This window comes from Meleagris gallopavo, chromosome 20 (assembly GCF_000146605.3).
Source record: "Meleagris gallopavo isolate NT-WF06-2002-E0010 breed Aviagen turkey brand Nicholas breeding stock chromosome 20, Turkey_5.1, whole genome shotgun sequence".
Classification (NCBI taxonomy): Eukaryota; Metazoa; Chordata; class Aves; order Galliformes; family Phasianidae; genus Meleagris; species Meleagris gallopavo.
Window position 1 is genome coordinate 4596407 of NC_015030.2, and position 21645 is coordinate 4618051.

General features: G+C 45.6%; 1 protein-coding gene across 1 annotated transcript in view; it reads left to right on the plus strand.

Moving 5' to 3' along the window:
- RNF213 (ring finger protein 213) overlaps positions 1 to 21634 on the plus strand; it is a 46266-nt gene extending 24632 nt beyond the window's left edge. Inside the window, 37 exon segments of the mRNA XM_019621658.1 lie at positions 39 to 157; positions 311 to 433; positions 1176 to 1261; positions 2081 to 2228; positions 2589 to 2724; positions 3144 to 3332; positions 3786 to 3925; positions 4314 to 4468; positions 4965 to 5177; positions 5552 to 5733; positions 6518 to 6638; positions 6733 to 6833; positions 7097 to 7276; positions 7838 to 8001; positions 8084 to 8186; positions 8897 to 9011; positions 9504 to 9714; positions 10701 to 10891; positions 11135 to 11263; positions 12049 to 12159; positions 12385 to 12630; positions 13221 to 13302; positions 13629 to 13663; positions 14004 to 14098; positions 14834 to 14993; positions 15271 to 15445; positions 16237 to 16331; positions 16493 to 16744; positions 17325 to 17457; positions 18108 to 18191; positions 18522 to 18702; positions 18836 to 19037; positions 19250 to 19333; positions 19625 to 19822; positions 20653 to 20742; positions 20857 to 21035; positions 21395 to 21634. Of these exon segments, the coding sequence (XP_019477203.1) occupies positions 39 to 157; positions 311 to 433; positions 1176 to 1261; positions 2081 to 2228; positions 2589 to 2724; positions 3144 to 3332; positions 3786 to 3925; positions 4314 to 4468; positions 4965 to 5177; positions 5552 to 5733; positions 6518 to 6638; positions 6733 to 6833; positions 7097 to 7276; positions 7838 to 8001; positions 8084 to 8186; positions 8897 to 9011; positions 9504 to 9714; positions 10701 to 10891; positions 11135 to 11263; positions 12049 to 12159; positions 12385 to 12630; positions 13221 to 13302; positions 13629 to 13663; positions 14004 to 14098; positions 14834 to 14993; positions 15271 to 15445; positions 16237 to 16331; positions 16493 to 16744; positions 17325 to 17457; positions 18108 to 18191; positions 18522 to 18702; positions 18836 to 19037; positions 19250 to 19333; positions 19625 to 19822; positions 20653 to 20742; positions 20857 to 21035; positions 21395 to 21548 (5362 nt within the window). The 3' untranslated portion in view covers positions 21549 to 21634.
- Positions 21635 to 21645: the final 11 nt, after the last annotated feature.

Consider the following 21645-nt stretch of genomic DNA (forward strand, 5'->3'; position numbering starts at 1 on the left):
GACTTCTGTCTGACAGCAGCACTTCCCTCTTGTTGCAGATACACTGTTGTTAATGAAATCAACAAGGCAAACTTGGGAGAATGCTCTGTCTTTGTTTACTTTATTATGAAGCTTACGCGGGTGGAAGGAGGAACGTCCTACGTGGGATTCCACGGAGGTGGGTTTGGCCATCTGTCATCTCCAATTCACCTTCTTTTCTAATGCTGAAGACCTGGAATCAGTGCGTCCTGCGGCTTGTCTGAACTGCTTCCTTTATTTGAGTGGGAGCTGGGTTCCCCAGGGCATGACATTGCTGTCTTTGTGCCTGTAGGTCTGTGGCAGTCGGTGCACATAGATGACCTCCGCAGATCCAAGGACATGATCTCTGATATGTCTGTGCTGCAGAACCTCACCATCAGCCAGATGCTCTCTGAGGATTTGGGTAAAGCCAAAGGTGAGCTGTGCCAGATGCAGAAGGGGAAAAATAGGGAGGTGTCCCTCCCTCCCCCCCAGCTTGGTACTGGGAGATCCTGTGCTGAGTACAACATACTTATTTCCACTGCTAAATATGTCATGTAGGGAGCACTACATGACTGTCGACTTTACCTTTCTGTTTAGTTTGTTTCTGCGAGGTTTTAGTCATAAAACTGGCAAAAATGCAGTATTTGCACTGCTCGGTGTGCTCTACCTCAGCACAAGAGAAAGCAAGTTCTGCAGAGTGGGGCCTGGAGCGCAGCCAGCGTGCAATGGCAGCTCAGGAAAGGGAGTGCTGATACTGCACACATGAGGGACCACTGAGAAGGAGCCACCCTGGAGAGCATCTTGCTTACACCAGTGTAAATCTGTTCATTTAAACCCATAGGAAGACTAGAGAAGATTTTCTTTCTTGCTTAGTTTTTTCTTGGATTCTTTTTCCTTTTGCCATTTTGCCTTACAAGAGGCAGAATACAGCTGTCAGGGCTCTGGTGCAGCTTAGTGCATTAACTCAGCATCATCACTTTTTTTTGGTTCTTGCTGCATAAAACTTGACAGCCCCAGCAGCTGTAAGTGCATTTAGAGAGATGGAGCTCAGCTATTTGTGCAAGCGATGGTGGATCTGACAGATGTCCTGCTCTCAGATGCAGTCACTAAATAAACTCTTATGTGATGGATGCAGCAGTGTGCTGTCGTTTTCTAACAAAAATTCTACACCTTAGATGCAGATCCACCTGTAAGTGGAGAAGAAGAGGAGGAGAGAGAGGGGGAGGATGAAGCATCAGTGCCAGCAGCAGAGCACTGTGAGGTCAGTGGGATGTATTTGTTTGCTCCTCAGCTATCAGGACTGCTCTTTTGTCACCTACAGATGCAATGTTCTCTTTGCATCCACGGTCACTTGAAATCCATCATATTTATTTACATTGAGAAATGTGGGTGAGAGAAAATCTGTCCCCCTCTGCTGCCTGGTGAAAATTAGCATCACTAAAAAAGCAAACGAATGGCAAGACTCCATAATTCCTTACTCAGTGTTCCTAATTCTTTAAAACAAACAAAAAGACAACCCTGTATTTACAAGCTTCTGCTGTTTTATGAACCTGGAACCTGAGGACTATGGTTCTGAGCCTTCCATTCTAGGTGTCATTGCCTTCTGTTGGAAGGCTATTGGAAACTGTGCTGGAGTTGGCTGCAGACTTTGCAGCAGCCATGTTAAGACTGGTTTGTGCTCCTCAGGCAATGTGATTCCAGAGGATGCTCACTATGAGGGTGGCTTTTGCTCTTCTAATGCCTAAGGGTCTTCCAAGCAGGGCATATATACCCCCAGCCCAGCCGGGTTGATCAGTTCCGTTTTCATTTGTGGACTGCTGAATCTTTCCCTGCAGGAATCGTATTTTCAAATAAATGCTATTTTACATGCCAGTTTAAAAGGTTGCAGAAATCACAGTGTATGCTTGGTGTTGCAAACTGAGTGCTTAAATTTGTCGCCGGGGATAACAGAAGAACTGCGTTATGGGAAGCAAATGACACGGACTCTCTAGAGAGCAACATAATCCATAATAAGATGGATGTACTTGGGGCAAGGGAGTGAAACCAAATAATGAGCTTTTTTGTCTCTGCTGCTGGGAAGGGTGAAGTGCTGGACATCGTTGTGCTGCTGAGGAGCTGCGTGCAGAGTGCTGTGGGAATGCTGCGGGACCAGAATGAGAATCTGAGCCGAAGCAGAAAGCGAATTGAGATTCTCCTCAGCCTCCTATCCAAAGAGAATGGCTTGAAAGGTATTCACTCCGCTGTAGTGCAGCTGGTAGTGTCCCTCAGCATCCAGGGAGCCACCAAAATGCCCAAGTTAACTCACTGGGGATCTAAAGGTTGGTGGTTTTCACTGTAGTGTAGGAAAGGTAGAAGTCCTAGGCTGGCTCCTGAGTGTGTGTGTTCTCCAGCCTCACTACTTGTCTGGTTACAGGGCTTTGCCTGGTCTTCTGGCTCCTGGCTTTCTCTGGCTGTGCTATATCTGGTGGCTAGTTGCTCCCCATTGATTGATTACTGAAGCAAATATAAAATACTGTGCTTGCTGTGATATTTGTGTTTTGATCCAAGGCCAATAGAAGAGGAAATACAAATAACTTCTTGTTTTTTAGCCTCCTTCCTGAAGACGACAAGGGCTCGTCTCTCCAGCCTTTTGAAAAAGCAGGAAGAAAATTCCTTTCAGCCCAGAAACTGGGTGCTTCGGGCAGCTTCCAACCTCGGTGCCCTGCAGGAGGCAGGAACCTTCAGGTAAGGACGGCAGCAGTATCTCCTAGCCTGCACCAAATTGGCAGTGGTGGAGCAGGGGCAGCAGTTCTGGGTAAGCTGAATATTTGCAGTGTCAGCCTCCAGGCTGTGCTGGAATCTCTCTGAAGGCGGTTTTGCCTTCCCAGCTCCTAAGGGAGGGCAGCTTGCAGCTGAATGGGCTGTGCTGGAACAGCAGAGCTTGAGTGCACAGGGGCTCTTAGCAGATCAGTAGGATCGCAGATGAGTCACAAATAAGAAATGTGGGGTTTTTCTTCCCTCATTTTTTTTCCTTCCTCTTTTAAAGGGAGGATTAGGACTCTCGCAGATAAATGCCCACAGTTTCTTAGGACGACCACTCCTGATTTGCTGATGCTGTTGTTCACGTTCCCTCTGGGTTTCTTGGTCTCTTTCTTCCCCTCAAGGCACACCTTGTGGAAGCGAGTCCAAAAAGCCATCACTGAATTCCTGGCTCTCCTAATTGCTGTCATAGACAGAAATGGCAATCTGGAGCTGTTGGCCAGGCCAGCACCTGAGTGGGTGACAAACCTGTGGATGTTCATCTTCAGTGACACAAAACTCCTGACTGTCCCTTCTGGTGGGGGTAAAAACAGGTGAGCCCCTGGAGGGAGCAGCAGGAGGGCTTGGCTGGCAGCACTGACACCAGTCCCACACTGTCTCTAAATCCACATGGGAGAAAAACGCTGTTGGTTGCTCCCAGTGCTGTGCCAAAGGCAGTGGGGAAGGTCTTTGGTGACTGCAGAAGTTTTTTGTTTTTTTTCCTGCCTTATCTCTGTCACTCCTGGGCTTTGCTCTGTGGTTCTTGGCTTTCTCACACTTCTTACCCATCCCTTGAAGCCTATGTGTTGTGCCACTAGAATCTTTTTGCTAGAGAACTCTCACTGGATAGATCCTAATGCTGTGTAATTGGCATAAGGAGTTTTATTCATGAGTCCTTCAATTCTTTTCTCCTTCTAGGGCTACTTTCTTATCGGATCTTTCTGCCTCTGTCTGAATGTGCTTCTCAAGCAAAAGCCTGCTATACTAATGATCTTTTTATCTCCTAGCTCTCAAACAGAGATAATTCTGGTGCAGAACAGCATGATGGTGTCTGCTGATGCTGGGAATAAGATGCCCTTCAGCTGGAGGATAAAGGAGTATTTGGATGAGATGTGGTTGAAAGCTCAGTACATCCAAAACACTGAAGGTGAGCACCTGGCTTGAGCTTGTGATGCTCCATCCATCTGCCCTGTGAACTCCAGTGTATTGCTAGCATGCCTCAACCCACCCACCACCCTGAGATCACTTTCAGTCCCTCTATACTCATACAAGCCAGCAGAACTCTGTTTCCCAGTATTAGTCTGTCTCGTGTCCTGAATGCTGTGGAAATACCAAGAGTTGAAGTTAAGATCCAGTAAATATGGCAGTGATGCTTGGGCTGGGAAGGCCTGGCCTCAAATTCCTCGTTAGCACTCTGAATGAGAGGAGGAGTGCTTTATGCACCAGTGACTGATCAGATGTCCAGGCAGAAGCTGGGTGTCAAACCCAGCTTCCTCCTGACATGCAGAGCTTTTCTCTGCACTCTTGTTTTCCAGACCAAGCGGAGAACTTCATGGATATATTCCAGAAAACTGCGCTGGGAGAATTTCTCTCTGCTCTGACTGAGGGAGAAAGGCTGGAGCTCTTCCAGTGCTATCTCACTGACTTCATTGTCCTGACCATCGGTGTCTCCTCCACAGAGGAGCTGCAGGTCAGTGTGTGGAGCAGGAGCTGGGAACCCCTTGGCTGAAGAGAAGGGCATGATGCCTGTGAACCTTCTGTATCAATGTCATAGAATGGCCTGGGTTGAAAAGGACCATAATGATCACCTGGTTTCAATCCTCTGCTATGTGCAGGGTCGCCAACCACCAGACCATGCTGCCCAGAGCCACATCCAGCCTGGCCTTGAATGAATGTTGCCTTCTCAGACCCAGTCCTCCCCTCAGATGAGTGATGAGCTGTTCCCAAAGCAGATGTTGGATTCTGAATAGCTGCTGGAATTACTGAGTGCTTACCTTAGGGGCACCAATAAGAAAAGTGCTTCCTTAGGAGAGCCCATAAAAATGGCCCCAGTGCTTAAGGCTACCTTCATAAAGTGCTAGTGTATTTTTTTAGACAATTTTGTATTTTAGTACAAAATAGATTATAAAAGTAATTTTTTTTGTAAATTTTAATTTTATTCAACTTTTTTCTTCCCAACTTTTCAGTGTCTGCAACTTGCTTTCCTCTCCTGTATCGAGGAATGGAAGGCAGCTTCTCCCAGAAGACAGGAGGCAGTGCCATGCCTGCCTTGGGTCCACCTGGGCTACAATCAGTTCAAGAGCCGCCTGCAGAACTTCTCTAGGATCCTGGCTGTACACCCCAGAGCGGTCGACTCTCTTCTTAACCTGAAAGAAGATGGAATGTCCCATCCCAACATGGTATAGTCATCACCAGACATTTTGTGATCCTCAGCCTTAGCAGAGAGCTGTCTTCATTGACTTAGTTTGTGTCCTACGGCCTTTTGATTTCAGCTGAAGAGGGAAGCATGAATTCAGACAATTCTCGGTGTTAGGAGTAGGCAGCTATGCTAGCAGCCTTACTAGTAGAGTTGAAATTAGGTTGCCATGCTTTTGTTTTAATTAGTAGGGTGTGCTAATGATCTGAGCCATGAGCATGGGAACCCTAGGGCTTAGGATCACCAAGTAGGGCATTGTTCAGTGCTACATAGCAGAGCAGATTATGAGCCTTGGGCTCCCAGATAATTCTGAAATGTTGCTGCTGCATTATGCTTACGCTCTATGTGTGCAATTAGGTTTTAGACATCTTAGCTGCAATTGTGTGTGCTGAAGAGCTGGAGAGCCAGATGGAGACAGCTCAACCAGAGATGTGGCTGCAGAAAGTGAAGAATCTTCAAATGCCAATTGAATTTATTTGTAAAGACAAGTTCTTACAGAGAAGTGATACTTGGTGCCAGCGGCTGCTACAACAACTCAAGTACGTACCACGGATCTGCTCACAGTCTTGATCTTTTGCCTTGCTGTTAGTACAGACTGAAAGCTGTTCTGGTGCTGCTTTTCTCTGATGAGAACTTTGTATACTTTCCCAGGTTCCAACTCATGAGGGTTATTATCAATTGCCAGATTGTTTTTCCTTTCTTTCCTTCCACAGACGCTCCCCTGAAGTCTAGCAATGTTATCCAGTGCATCCCAGCTGCATTCAGGGCAGGTTCACAGCTTGTTGGTTTGATGTTAATCAGCAATGTTTTTTCCTGCTTTACTCCATTCTTGTAAAGGCAGAGATGGGGAACTTTGCTGCCTCTGAGACAGGAGATTTATCTCTCTCAATTCAGACCGAGGAAGCTACACTGGTATCTTGCAGACCTTGTTTAGTTGAACCAAAGAGAAAAAAAATTGGTTCATGGTGATTTTTTTTCTTTTATAAGTTACTTCCCATTCTAACAGAAACTGGAGATGTTTGTTGTGGTCTTTGCTGTGCTGCAGTGCTGTCTGCAGGACAGATTCCCATGCCATAAACTCACTCACTACGTACTGCTGTGTGTTTTGTCCTTGACAGAAAGCTAGGCTTTGGTTCAGGGGCAGATAACCAAAGGGCAAATCTAAGAAGCTGCATGAGAACTGTAAAAAGAGCTGTAGTGGTGAGCACGAGAAGCAGATCATTAGACTGACCTGATGCTGTTCTGCCTTTCATACTCATGGCACAGCCATGTCAGCTCTGAATTCCTAACTGTACTTCTGAAATCATGCTTTCCTTCCCCCAGAACCTGCTGGAACCGTGTTTTCTGCATGTCTCTGTTCATAGAACATGTGTTGCTTGGTACCAGCGCTTTGATGCCAGAGGTTGAGAAATTAGTGAAAAATCATACTTTGCTTCTTGCCAAGGTAAGCTGGGATGTGATTTCACCTCTTTCCTGTTTGCTTCTGCTGACTGTGTTAACAGAGCTGAGCCACTTAGCATTGCCCCTTTCTTCTGCAGCGTTTTGACGAGGGTTCAGACATGAAGACTCATCCAACTTTTGTTGCAGTGATCAAAGTACTGTGCAAATGCAAGGAGGAAATCAGCAGCAGGCTCTACAGGTAACGATGCTGAGACAATCTGCACAATCAAGGAGAAATTTTGCCTGTGTATTCGTGAGCATAAAAAGCGTTGCATTCAATGTACTGAAAACCAGATGGAGAGCAGCATATTCTGTTTTATTCTGCACCCTGAGGCTGAGTGGATCAGCCAACAGGTCTTAAAATGTCTTCTCTGATTCTATTTGTAGGTGAACGTCTTATTCAAGACTTCTTGGTAAGATAGCATCGAAGCAATCATGTTCATTGCTGTTCCTGAATTACAGGCATGAGTTGAAGCCGTGTTCCATCTGCCATGGAGAGCTCAAAGATCCAGTCGAGTTGTGTTGCAGCCATGCCTTTTGTGAGAAGTGCATCAGATCATGGCTAATTCCAGCACACATGCATTGTCCGTTATGCAGAGTTGCTGTTGAAGATGATAATTTAACTGTTAACAAGGAGCTCAGGTACTCCTTCCTGTCCAAGGTGTGAGCATTGCAGTGGGGCTGGTTGTGTAAGGAAATCCTGATTTGCACCTGTGAGGTCGTCAACTCATGCACAAAGGGTAGAGGAGGAAACTCTGCTCAGCTCTTCCTCATCCTGGAATAGACTCCATCCATTTCCCCTTCATTGTTTCAGAAGAGAAGAGAAGTTGCCTTTGGCCCATGTGATGAGACTCATTACAAAACCCTGCTAGCTGAGGGCTGAGGCAGCACTCAAAAGGCTGCAAGGCCCTCTCTGTGGCTGAGCTGGACAAGGGAGCTGCTCGTCACCTCAGATTGCTTTGTGATAGCACAGCAAAAAGCTCACAGTGCATGTATCTGGCATCACTTTGACAGCTAAGATCAAATGGCAATTTGATGTGGCCTTTTCACTTGGATGCTATTGAAGCGTTGCATAAATCCAGCCTTTTGGAAAGCTGGGAAAGAGCATCGCTTTGAGTTCTGCCCGCGTCTGCTTTGCTTCATCTATTATTTAGCTGGTTCTGTATTTGAACATTTTCCTAATGCTTTTCACTCTCTACCTAGTGCTGCCATAGCAAAAAATGCCCTGTTCCGGCAGAGGTGCAATAACTTCTTCATAGATGTGGTTACCACCATGTGTTTTAAGGACAATGAGCCCCCCGACACAGCAGTGATCCAAGAGCTCCTCAATCTGCTCTTTGTGTACAGGGACTTCCTGGAAGATTCAGGTGAGCTCCTGGAGCTTCATGGAGCCGATTCTCTTGGCAGCTTCTCTCACCTGCCCATCCCATCCCTTCTGTATTCCCACAGATCACCCTGCTGCTTACACCAAACTTCTGTCCCCATTTGATGAGGAAGTGGATGAAACTCCTGTTATCCGCTCAGTGATGCTGAAGCTTCTCTTGAAGTACAGGTGAGCACAGTCAGACAGTTATTGGATGTTACACTGCAGGGAGGAGGTGGTGGTTCACCTTTTTCCCGTGGCATCATCAAATCAATGTTTCTTCTCCTTGCTTCCCTACTGCTTGTTGAATTTGTACCAACGACAGGTGAAATTCATCCTGCACCTTTGCATCAGTCTTGCAGGTGGGCTGACTTGCACGTGCCTTGTGTGATGTGTCTGATCAGTCTGTGCCAACACGTACCTATTTGTTCTTAACATAAAGCTGTGCTGAATGTGGATGGCTCAGGCAGCCTTGGAGATAGCTGATGGTTTTTCAGATCAGCAAAGCAGCACTCCTGATCCACAGACAATCAAGGACAACAATCTTTTGTGTGCTTACACAGAACTCTCCCTTCACAAAAGTTCCTCCACCTTCCCTTTGCAGTCAGTACATACAAAGAGCGGTTTCTCTAGTGTGATTGTTTCCTAATTCAGATTCCTAAAATAGAGCAGATGATTTATGCCCTGGAAATCCTTATTTGTCATCTTTGATAAAAGCCCAGCTTGGAGGAGGAAGCTGGATGTTATCTGGTAGAAGGCAGCACAGCTGCTCTTCCATCACTTCCAAAGTGATCTCTGCCTGTCTGTGCCCTTAACTGGTAGTTTGATCACAATTTAGAACAGAATTAGCAGCCACCAGCATTGCAGCTGTGATAAGGGAGTGTTTCTTTCTCCAATAGCTTCAGTGAAGTGAAAAATGACGTGCAAGATTACCTGTCCCGGGTTGAGTGCAGCCACATCCTGGACAAAAGAGATAAAAAAGAGCTCTACTTGCTTTTTGTCAACTGCTTGGAGGTAAGACTTTGGCAGCAGAGCAGGTACAGGGGGGAATTTAGGGCCACTTGCTCAGAACCTGCTCTCCAGTACATAGCTATGCTTCCCAAGGTAGGGTTTGTTTTTGCTGCATTTCATAAATGCTTCTTTCCCGTGGGCACCTCACACAAGAATGTGCATTCTTGTGAAGGGAAAGGTAGAGCTCTTGGAACACGTGCTGTGTGTTTCAACACGATTGTGCTCAGTCAGCGTGCTCTTAACTCTCTTTCTCAGCTACGCGTGTGGGAAATAAAGCTTGGGTGTGTTGCTGAAGAAGTGTTTGGTGATGCAGTAGAAGTTTGGGATGAGCTCCAGAAGGGTTCCAGGAAGGAGCTGATGGCAGTTGGGTGGGGGGTGTCACAAAGAACGTGGGAGTTTTTTGGCAAGGGTGCACCGGAGGCATACAGCACCAGTGCGTGGGGTATCGGACTCAAGTGCTTCTGCCACTCATGCAATGTTCTGCTTCACCTTTAGGATTCTATGTGTGACAAGTTTGAAGGCAGCCTTGGATGTGAGTGTGTTGACTCTCTGCTTGGTGACAGAGGCTTCCCAGAAAACTACCTCCCACAAAGCAATCAAGAAGCTCCTCAGGAATCATCTGTGGAATACCTGCAGGCAGTAGCCAAAGTTCGATGGTACCTGACTAAGGCTGCAGAGCTGCTCTATGACTTGTATGAGCTCCCAGGTAAGTAATTATTGTGCTATCAAATGGAAATGTTGTAGACAATGTAAAGTCACCGTGGGAGGTGAGCTGGGCACAAGCAGTGCTTGTGCTGCTGTGCTGGAATCTGTGCTGATGTCCAGCTGAGACAGAGTGCTTCAGCAATTTTCCCTTTTGTTAGGAGTGCCAGTCAGTATTGTCCTCTTCAGCGAGTGTTAGAAGTGCTCTGGTAAGGCTGTGCGATGCCAATGAGGCATAGCTGCATAGCAGTCCTGACTCTGAGAAAGAGAGAGATTCTATCCCCTGGATGCTAACAGTGAAACTTCATTTAGGACCAAGTAAATTAAACTTCATTAAGTGGATGAATGAAGCATAAGTGATACTTTAGATACATTGACAACTGTAAGGCTTCTGGTTTTGTGGGCATCTGAAAAGGAGGAAGAGATACTTCCAAAAAAACAAACTTTAAAAGAAGGTGTTGAGCTGCTAAGAGATGCTAACACAGTCAGTGAAGCATCAAAGCATGAAAATGACTTCAAAGGGATTTCAGAGTCCAGCTCTTGCACTGAAGATGTCAGGCCAGTGGAATGTATGCAGGAAGCTGTTCTTAGGGCACTCCATCACCTTGGTAGTTAAGCTGATGGAAATACTAAGAAAAATGGAAGAGCTCTGAGAATTAATACCAGTTCCTTATTGCTGGAGGAGGGCAGTAGAATACAGGAACACTCCTGAGCTTGTCCAGATGAAGTTTTGGTAGGAGTCACAGGAAAACTCTTTCATGTATTTAAGTCCTGGTTTCAAAAATGTGTTTGGAGTCTGTGTCCTATTGGAAACGTAGAGCAGATTTCTGTGTAATCTTAATTTAATCTTAGAACACTTTGGAAATGACATCGTGTGTCAGGAATGGGTTGTAGGCCAGAGTTGGCCTGAGGGAACACTCTAGATAAGAAAGGTAGGATGTATTTCTTTTTTCCAAGGTAGGATGAATTTTTTTGCTTTTCCTCCTCCAGAACAAGACCAGGTGGAGGAGAAGAAACATTACCTGGAAAACGTGAAGGTGTTCTGTGACCTCAGCCAGAATGACTGGCACCGTGTTTACCTGGTCCGGAAAATTGCTCATCTGTATGGGATGGAATTTGCTCAGAAGCTTGTAATGGAGGCACGGTTCAACTGGGTGTTCCCAGTGGAAATTCTGCAACAGGTAAAGAAGAAAAGGTCTGTTTGGAGATGGCCCTCTCCTGTCAGTCCTCAGTTAGTTCAAATGCTGCCTGGTTTTGGGGAACTTGCCACAGAGGGAGGTCTGTTTGGGTTGCCACACCTGTGTGCTGCCTCTTTGTGAAAGCTACATCTGTTGGGAGAAATGGTTCCTGCAAAGAGCAGCTTCTGCCTTGTCCAGTGGCAGGTTAACACCCGCAACGCTCACTGTGGGCTTTTCCCTTTGCAGGTACAGAGCAGTCAGTCTAACCACATCGATCGTTACCTGGCCTGTGGCAAGGGCTACAAAGTCCTGCGTGATGCTGTGGGGAAAGTCATGATAGAGTGCAAGCCTGAGGATCTATTAGAGGCTGAGAAGGTATGGCATGTTCTCCTCACCATAACCCTCTCATGGGTTCTGGATAACCAGCATTGAAGCTTTATATGTTGGTGTTGGCAGTGTCTCTTTGCAGTGGAGATGCCTGGGTTGCCTTTACTTGTGGAAGTTGCTGTGGCTTATCCTGGCTGAGATGCAAACATTTACTTTTATCACGTGTTCTGGCATCTGTAGCACTGAAATTCTGTTGGTTGCCTCATCCTTGCTTTTCTTTCCCTCTAGTAAATGCAGCAATTTGATTTACAGTGAACGTAGCCAACTGCCAGGAGAGAAGGCAGGCAGTCAGAGAAGCTTTCTGCCTATCCTTGCGCCTTGCCATGTAAAATCAACCAAGTGGTTTCAGTGCAATTGTGACCTTTTTCCAATACACATTTTGTATATAAACGTGTTCAGGATGTTTCACAAAAAATGCCCATTGGAATTTCTCCACATCACCCAATGCATTCACTGGTGGTGATGTTTTCCATCACTTGTGTGTTGATTTGGTTTGAAGGCAGGGGACCTTAGGGTGCTGCACTGTGAGATCACAATTCCAGCTAGATGAGAATAAAATACTGAAGTTTCTGATATCAAATCAGCTTGAAGGCTCAGATTACTCTTCTTGTGGCTTGGACAGCAACTTCTGCACCGTCCCTTCATATGTGGGGAGAGCTTTAATGCAGACCTACTGAAGCTTGCTGATCCAATAACCAGCTGAACCCTTGTGAATGTTCAGCCATCACAGCGCTCACTTCTTCTCCACTCTATCATGAATTTATCTTTTCCAGGCCTCTGGCAGCACCCCAGCTGTTCGATCTGTCCATCTGCTCCTGGCTATTTTCAGAGAGGTCACTGCCCTGTATGGATTCAGTGACTCAAGTTTTCATCCCAAACAGCAGGTAAGATGCTGCCCTTTGGGGACTTGTGACAAACACACTTCATCGGTCAGTGAGCCATAAATCATCGGTGGAAGAACTTTTTGTTCTGGCTTATGCCCTGGTCAGGGCAAAGGGAAACTATTTTCAAAGTGGGGGAAAATGCAGCATGAGAAGCAGCTGCTAATCCTCCTCAGTTTGATGGATAATATCACGGTGGTTTTATTTCTTTCAAATATGTGCTTTCAGCAAACATATGCTGTGACTGAGTTCATCCAAAACTCCGAAGTCCTGAGTTCTCCAGACATGCAGAACTTTGCGATGTCTCTTGTGATGAATACACTGCCATCTGTTCTGAGTGTGGATCCTCAAAGCTTCAGCAATAACGGAGCACTCATTGAGATGGCTGTTCATACTATGGCCGTCTTGCTGTGCGGGCAGAACCCCATCCTGCAGCCACTGAGGAATCTGGCATTCTCTCCACACATCATGCAGGTAAAGAGATCAGCACATCAGTAGTACTTGGATGCATCTGCTGGGCCCAGTGTAATATCATCATAGCATCAGCAGACACCAGCTCGTTGTTTTAGTTGTGAATTTCTGATGGGTATTTGAGTGTTGTTGCCATTAAATAACACAGCACTCAGCTCTGGACTGGCACCTTTTCAAAGTACTTCTGCACACCGAGCAGTATCAGGCAAATACTTGTGTTGATGTCTGAGCGAGTCTGAAAGCAGTTGGCTGATAGCAGCATAGAAACCTGTGTTCTAGAGGATAACAGAACTATAGGATCTGAAGGATCTGCTGCTCTGCTTCTTCTGGCTTTCCAGACGTAAGGCAGCACGCTATTAGACACCAGGGTACATGAGGTCACTCCAAGAGTTTAGGATGTCTAGAGAGTGCATGTGCAAGTCTTGACAATATTCAGGGTAGCATTTGAAACCATACACATGCATCACACCCTTCATCTGCACTACCTCTTCTTTTAGATACCATGATGGGGAATGAGGACAACGAACAAATGAGCTGCTGCTACAGTAAAGAATTAATTGAGATATTCATTTGTCACCTTTCTTCCTCTTTAGCACTCTTTTCTGCCTACGATGCCAGAAGATCTGTTGGCTCAAGCGAGAACCTGGAAAGGGCTGGAAGGTCTGCATATGTACTGTAAGTGCTTGTGACTGACTGGCTTTGAAAGAAACTGAAGAATCCTTGTTTTTGAATTCCTGATACGAGAACAGACATCATCTTCTTCTCGGCATGAGTTATTCTTCATGCTTCCATTCCATGTTATTCAAGGAGAGAAGCAATAAAAGCTTCCTCTAGTGTCAGTGTGGGCCTTCCACACTCTGTTGGGCTTTGGGAACATCAGTGCTTTCCATTAGGCCTTGAAGCATATTTCTAGCTTTAAGGTGATGGTCCCCGTGATAGGAAATAACAGGAGCTTCATAAATAGCTCTGTTAACGCTGTTCTATTTTCTCTCTCTTCACAGTATGTCCAAATGGCCACCCCTGCACTGTAGGAGAGGTAAGAGTTTGAGATTGGTAGGTTTTTTTTTTAAACAAATAAGATTTGCAACAATAAACTTTCATATTTTAGTTATTGCTGAAGTTCTGTTGTACTGCATTTCATCCTATAAACTCTGTCCATTGCCAACTATTTTGCCACTCTAATATAAAATTTAGAATGGCTCTAACCCAGACGGTACCATAAATCTGGGAAGTAAGTCAGCCAGAGGTCATTTGCCCAGTATACAGCAGTTTTTGAGATAAGCAGCTACAGTCTGGATTTTTGCTTTGTTCTCTCTGCTCTTACTCTGGAATTCAGTGTTCTCTTTTTTTTTTTTTTGCTTTTTGCTTTTTGCTAGTGTGGCAGACCCTGCCAAGTTGGCCGTTGTATCGAGTGTGGCTTAGAAGTTGGAGGGCTTAATCATAACAAACTGCCTGGCTTTACAGAATTCCGGTATGCTTTGATTCATTCACCTTCTCAGTGCTAAATGGTATTGTACTTACCTGTTGTGCCTTCAGAACAAAAGTTATTGCCTCGTGCTGCTACGAGGTGGCACGATTCCCTACTAGCTCACATGTTGGCCTATTGGAAGTGGAATGGCTGAGCCATGAGGGGTGCTGGTAAAACTCTGAATTTCCAAAAAGTACATTAAAATAAGAGCTTGTTAAACTTTTAGTTGAAGCTTTTCAACTCTGTTCATCTAAGCTGATGTATGTTGTGTGGTTCCATAGTGGCATAGAGCAAAAAACTACATCTTGTTAGATGGCTTATCAAGGCTGTAGAACCAAAACTGCAGGAACTACAACTTGCACTCCCTCCTCCTTCTCTGGATTTGCACTTCCAGCCCTTGCATAAAAACCTTAAGGTCTGAAAGTCTGACAGTAGTGGCTTTTCACCTGCCCTGCATGGTGCTGGCTAATCCTGCCCGACAGGGCTGGGCATTGCCTCTTTCATAGAATACGTAACAAGAAGAGATGTCCAACTAAAAGAAATCAGACAGCAAAACTAAGGGAACTAGCTTATTTGCATACAAAACTGTCTGAAATTCTTCATTCCCCTGCAGCACTCTTAATTGGTACCTTGTATGGCATTCAGAGAGCTCATGATCAGAAAGATGTTGCTGGGTATTGATAACCTCATGTGTTCTTTTGTCAAGGCAATAATTACTGTACATATGCTTTCCAACAGGAGTACTGAGGACAGAACTCAAACTGGCCACATACTTGGAGATGCACAGCATAGAAGAGGACAGGCAGTGTCTGATCGATCCATGACCCCGGCTGTCTTCGTTCTGATCCGCTTGCTCACACATCTAACGATGCTGCTGGGAGCCACAAAAGATCCTCAGGTATCTCCCAGAGGTAACTTCAAGTGGCAGCATGAAATGCAGTGAAATCTGTGTGATGCTGGTCCTTTTCGTCACATTGCCTAGTGATAAGGGTACAAGACCCACTCACTCCCCTCCTTGCCTAGCAGGGAATGTTGGTTTCGTCGTGCAGTCTTGTGTGCATACCTGCCTTTGTTTGTTCAATAGGTGGAGTAGAGACTTTCTGGTAAGACTGCAGTTCTTGTTTGATCTGGGCGGTGTTGGCTGTACTCATTCTCTCCTTTTTGTCACTCTTTAGTCACTGAGAAACATTATCAAGCCACAGGTGCGCAACTCGGTGACCTTCCTGCAGCAGCACATCCAGGAGGATTTGGCACAGCTGACAAGAATTTTGGGAAAGAGTGTGGATGAGACTATCAACATCCTTCATCTGGTCCTAAGCAGCCTTCTGAAGGACCAGCACCCAGAGCAGGGTAAGGAAGCTATCAGCCCTATCACATCTGCAATGTTGGCATTTTAAGGGCAGCAGTTATTTTGCTTCTTTGGTAAAGAACCATTTCCAACAGGCAGTAGCTGAGCTGATGAGGAAGATGCAGGAACGTGAGGCTTGTTTCTCACTGTAGGGAGTGAAGAAATTTCAGCTGTGTACCTCTATTTTGGTTGAGTACAGGGGTTTTGCAAGTCTTGATAAGTAGTTCTGAAAAGGAATCGTGGAATAAATAGCCTCGTGATATATTGACAGAGTTCTCAGCTCACAAGCTGAGGTGCTGCTCAAAGCACAGTGCTGTGTATAATCGTATGCTATTCCTTAAACGACTGCCAGGAAGTTATAGTTGATAGAATAGGGATGGCAGAGTCTGGCTAGCAGTAGAATCTGGAGCTCAAGCTGACATGAGTCATTGTTGTAGGGTGATTTATATGGAACAGCCGTATTTTCAGTGTGTGACAGCACGGGCCATTATTCAAGTTCTGTTCTTTATTCTGTCGTTGCTCCTGGTCTGACCTTGAACAAGTTGTTTAACCTTTCTGGGATTCTGAATGACTTGTATAAATGGCTGCATCATTTGAATGAATGACTGAAGTCTCTGAAAGCACACAGTAATCTCAGGCTGTTCTGGGTGATACTCGGCTAGACTGAGATGCTCATTTAGCTTCCAGGACCTCTGTAATTGCTCCTGGCTCATCATGCAAACTTGCTTTGGGAATCTAGGCTCTTTCTGCAACTGAAGTGTTACGAACATAACTCTTAAATATTTCTTTACAGGGCCAGTTCAGTTTGATGGTGTGCTTTCCACCAAGGAGAAAAGAAACAAATGGGAAGAAATCATTGCAAGCACAGTTGTTGTTCCTGAATTGGAGGTGAGAAATTTGTTTTAAAAACCTTCAGTAGCCGCTTCTTTAGAAATCTAACCTGCTATAATACCCGTGTTCCCCTTTTCATCCAGCTATTCCTAAACCTGAGCTATTTAGGAGTTTAAACAAAGCTGCCAATTCTGATAGAACGTCATTCTTTTATGCAGGACTTGGATAAAAAACTTCTGAAGTTAAATGAGCAAATTCATGAAGATGAGAGAATCTCTTCCAATCCAGTAGTGAAAATAGTTTATGGGGACCCAGTGACCTTCCTGTCCCAACTGCCCAAGGACAGCCACATACATCACTCCAAGATGTGGAGCAGCCGAAAGAGGATTTCAGTGGAGAACCTGGGCCATGTAGTCCAGCAAATGAACGCCAAAGACACAGTCCCACTCCTGTGGAAATTCCTGCAGAAGGTGAATGTGATACAGGGGTGAGACCCCACAATGTTCGGATATCTGTCCACAGACTCACAGAATGGTTGAGGTTGGAAGGGACCTCTGGCTCTGTCTTGTCCCACTTCCCAAGCCTTGTTTATTAAAAATGAGGTAGGCTGTTGCAGGAAACCTTTGTGCATTTCTTTACTTTTCCAAAGGAGGCATGTAATGTCACCAGTTTATTCCAGGATATGCTGAATGTTCTTTGGGTTTGCTCCCTGTGGGAGTATGAGGACAGCCAATGGCAGCACACCACATCCAGCAAAACCTGAACAGAGGCCAAGGCGTTTCTGCTCACGAGCATGAGCAGCAAAATCAAACTGGAAAAGAACAGTAAAATTGCACAGAAATGATTGGGAAGACAAAGTCAAACTTGAACAGTGTTCTAGCATTTGATTATAGTGTCTTCCTCATCATAACCTTTGATAATCTTGAACTGCACGTGTAAAATATATATATATACTTCTTTGTAATGTCTAAAAAGTAATTCAGTAGAAGTATTCAGAACTGCATTTTGTCCAAGGACAGCTTTACTCACGGGTCACGTTTCTCCCTCCAGGAAACAGAACTGAGGCTGGTAAAATATCTGCCGGAGATTCTGGCTCTTCAGAGAGACCTGGTGAGGCTGTTTCAGAACATCTCTGATGCCAAACGCTGCACGATCAGAGAGTTCCTCAGTGAGCCCGTCTCAGGTGAGAAGATGCTGCCCAAACTGTAAATTAGTGAAACAAAGTGCTTTAGAATGATTGCCTGGAGAATCCAGCTGATAATGGAGGTGAAAACTCCTGTTAAACTTGCAGTCTTTTCCTTTCATCTCCTGTCTGGATGAGCTGGAGGCCTTGACATTGGAGGTTTCTTTTTTAAAAACCATAAAGTGGTTTTAAGAGAATTACAAGCATGGGAAGGATGGTTACAAGGGGTAGGGATGCTGTTCAGAGATAGGTAAGGTGAATGCAGCTGTGGGTATGCTGAATTTCTGAGCTATGCCCTAGAGTGGGGCCTTCCTAAAAGGTATGAGAGAGGTCGATCCTTTCTGGTGCTGGAGAAAGAGTTTGTGACAAATCCTTCAGTTGCCCTTATATACAATTGCTTCTGCTCTTGAGTACTTGCAGAACAGTTCTTAAAGGTCATGCAGAGTCAGAGTTTTGTAGCTTGGGCCAACTTAACACAATAATAGAAGAATAAACAGAGCAAATGACTCCATTTCATAACATTAGGAAACTGTTTAATGTGCATTTAGGCACTTCTGATCTGTTTGAACAGTGGTGCTTTGAAAACTCTTGTATTACTGGATTTCATGGTGTTGCCAGTAAAAGGTGTTTCCTGTTTCTGGTGTTCCCAGATGTGATGTGGGTTCTGTTGGAGAGGAGAGTTGATGTGTTCCTGTCAGTTTGGAACAAGCTGAGGTCATCACTGGATACCAATGGTGAGTGTTCTTCTTTCCCAGCTCTGCTCTGAGGGGTGGAAATGAGAGAGTGCCTGCTGTCAGACGGGTCCTTCAATACCATTGGTGGATTTCTCCCATCAGTTGCTGAAATGCATCCTCAAAACTGACCTTGGCCATTAAAGATTTAAAAAATATGCAGTGGAAGGCTTTTCCCCTGCTTGTAATGCTTCCTTTAGCATTACAGGGAATGGAACGAGTGCTGCTTTCTTTTCATGTTGCATACTTTCTCCTACCTGTGTCAGCTCAGGAGAGGCTGCCTACCGTGGGCTCCAGGCCACCTCAAGGAGCTTTCAATGCTTTTTATTTCAGGGGAATTTAAACTTCCTAAAGGCTACTGTGATGCTGACCTGACCCTGGACAGCAAGCTTGAGGTCCTTCTGCCACGTCGGCAGGGACTGGGCCTCTGCTCCACAGCCTTAGTCAGTTACCTCATCAGCCTGCAAAATGACTTCATCCACTCGGTGAACAAACACATCAAAGAAGATGATCGGTACGTGGCTCTTGCAATTAAGCACTTTTTGGTCTGTTTTATCAGCTGCCACCACACGGTCTGCTTTCCCTGCTTCACAGAGGCTTGTCACTGTAAATGGAGACAATTTTTTTTTTTTTCCCCTCTTCTTCAGGTACTTGATCAGTCCTTCAGAAGTGGCTGACCTTCACTTGATCAGTTATGAGGTCGAGAGAGACTTGATTCCTCTGATCTTATCCAACTGCCAGTACAGCATGGAGAAGGGAGGGGAGACATTGCAGCACGTTGATCTGGAGAGGATCCAGCAGCAAGTCATCAGCAAGTTCTTGCAGGGGAAGCCGCTCATCACCCTAACGGTAGGACAAGGCAGCTAGCTATGTTTCTAGGCAGCCAGAAAACAGCTAGCAGGCAACTAGCTGCTGCCTGGCCTGCAGTTGTCTGCAGGGCTCTGATGATGTGCTGGCTGTTGCTGGAAGCCCTGCAGAGTTTGCTGCAGCAAAGCATATGCTGTAGTAGCAGGGTTAGCCATGTTACAGAGCTCTACAACAAATGGTTTCTCTGTTGACAGGGAATACCAACCCTCGTTTACAGACACGATTGGAATTATGAAGAGCTATTTAATGATATCAAGAATAAGCAGCGTCTGCATCAGGTGGGTTTCTGCCCTGGAGGGAACAGGGCAAGCGTGTGAGCCCTTAAATGCTAAGAAGTCAGGCCTGCCTTGCTTGCTTTGCCAATCTGCTTTGAAGACTTGCCTGCTAATCTGTTGGCATGCCTTCATTATGCACCCTGTAGTCGTCTTTTGTCAGTTAGGATTTACAAAGCAAAGATGTATTAGGCATTCTCAGTTTCCTAAATCTGGGGTTCTGTTCCTTGTCCGGGACTTCAGCAACTTGAGCAGCAGTAAGGAGTGGTTCTAAACTAACAATGCTTTGGTTTTCAGAGTGCACTTCCCAGTTCTGTGATGAATGCTATCAGTGGGGAATTACAATCTTATAGCGATGTCTGTGATGCTCTGTCTGTCACTGAAATTGCCTTGGAATTTCTGGCCATGGCTGGAGAGAACACTGAAATGCTTCTGACTGACTACATTGAAAATGTTCTGCAGATGGGTGATCAGACAAACTCTCATGTACTGCAGGTGAGTCATGAGAACATAGTTCACGTTCTTAGATGAAAAAATATGTACTGGTTTATACTAAATCCAGTCAATGACCTCTGAGCTCATTGAAATTTCTAATTCAAGCTGAATTAGAATGTGTTAGGATTCTCTCCCCACCATACTTGACAGCAGGGTAGAAAACAATTTTCACTTCCACTGCAGCTGAAGTTTACCAGGTGGGAGCATCCAATGGTTCATGACACTCAGCAGGTTCTTGCAAAACCCTGCAATTGCAGGATGTGTAGAAGGTCAGACTCCTCTCTGCAGCTCCGTGCTTTGCTGCCAGCACCACCAGGAAGGGTAGTAATTAGGTGAATGTCAGCATAATTAGTTGCAGTGCTAAAACTGAGAAAAAGGAAAAATTTCAGTCACGAGTCAGCTTTTAGCAACACTGGTTTGCCTGGTACTGAGCAGGATGAAGATAGCCCTTTGCTTCTCAAGGAGTGAAAGGGGAAGATTTTGCCTCCTACTGACGTGTAAAAAGGTGCTTTTGACTGATGATGGGCAAAGGCACTATGTTATGACAGTTATGTGACACAGGGAACGGGAAAGTGATAGAGGTTTTGTAATATTAAGTCACAATGGCTTGGGTTGGAACCGACCTGAAGGATGGTCTGGTTCCAACCTCTGTGCTGTGGGCAGGGACACCTTCCCTGGATCAGGTCAGGGTTACTCTGCCTTCTCATGTGGTTTCTTTCTTAGTGGGCATCTTCCTTGTGCTTGTACTCCTCTGCAGTTTTGCCCTGCATGGGGAAATGTGGAGGAAGAACAAGCTCCTAAACGTGTCCCTCGCATCCACTTTCTTTCAGGCCCTCAGACGATGCCACCTAAAGCACATCATAGCCCTATGGCACCTTCTCTCTACCCACAAATCTGAGCAGCTTCTGCGCCTCAGAAGGGTAAGATGGGCTGTGTCCTCAGTGACTGCTCGGATGTCCTCTCACCTCTAAAATGAAGTTGCTCTATGTGTGTGGGTTTTGGTTCTTTAATTTGTTCTCTCGTTGCGTTTTTAGGATCCTTTTGAAGACATCAGTACAGAATACAAAGCTGATCTCAGTCCAGAGATGGCCAAGCTCCTCAACACCTACCTTGTCCACTCAAGGCTGGAAACCTTCCTGCAGGAGCTCCATAAGATGATCATCCTGAAGCTGAAGCGTGTCAGATCTGCAGATGAATTCAGACCCACGTGGGGGTAAATGGATTTGTGCAGCCCCAAACAACCCACACTTAGTAACAACTTAAGCTTTTCTGCCACTATGAAAATGCTTTTGATGGAAACAGTTCTGTTAGCAAATGGCTGCTCTGCTGGCCATGTAGTGTGAGCACTGCTGTTAAGAATATGCAGGGCAGTTGTAAGCTGCCCTGTGTGCTTCTGCCTCTTACATGGGCTGTTTGGGGAATACTACAGCTATCACTCAGCTGAGCACGCTTAGCTTTCTGCAGACACAACTGACAACACGATGCCAACCAGCAGCATCTCACTTAGGGCTCATTAACCCACAGAATGCTGTATCCCATCTATTAACACTGCTTTTACTCTTTGATTTCCAGCGTGAAGGAATCGCTCATTCCTCTCCTCGATGAAAAAGACTCTGAGCTGGCTGAGGAGCTGCAGGACATGTTCCCAGATGAGATTCACCTCTCTCATGTTGCTGCCACCTGGAAAGCAGCTGCAATCTTCAAGAGAGAGCGTAGGGAAAGCTGAGAGTGCCCACACTGCCCTCCCCATGCACAGGGGCTGTAGTGCCTTGATTTGCTGTTGGTGCCAGTGAAATTTGGGAGATTCAGGGATTGGTGCTTTT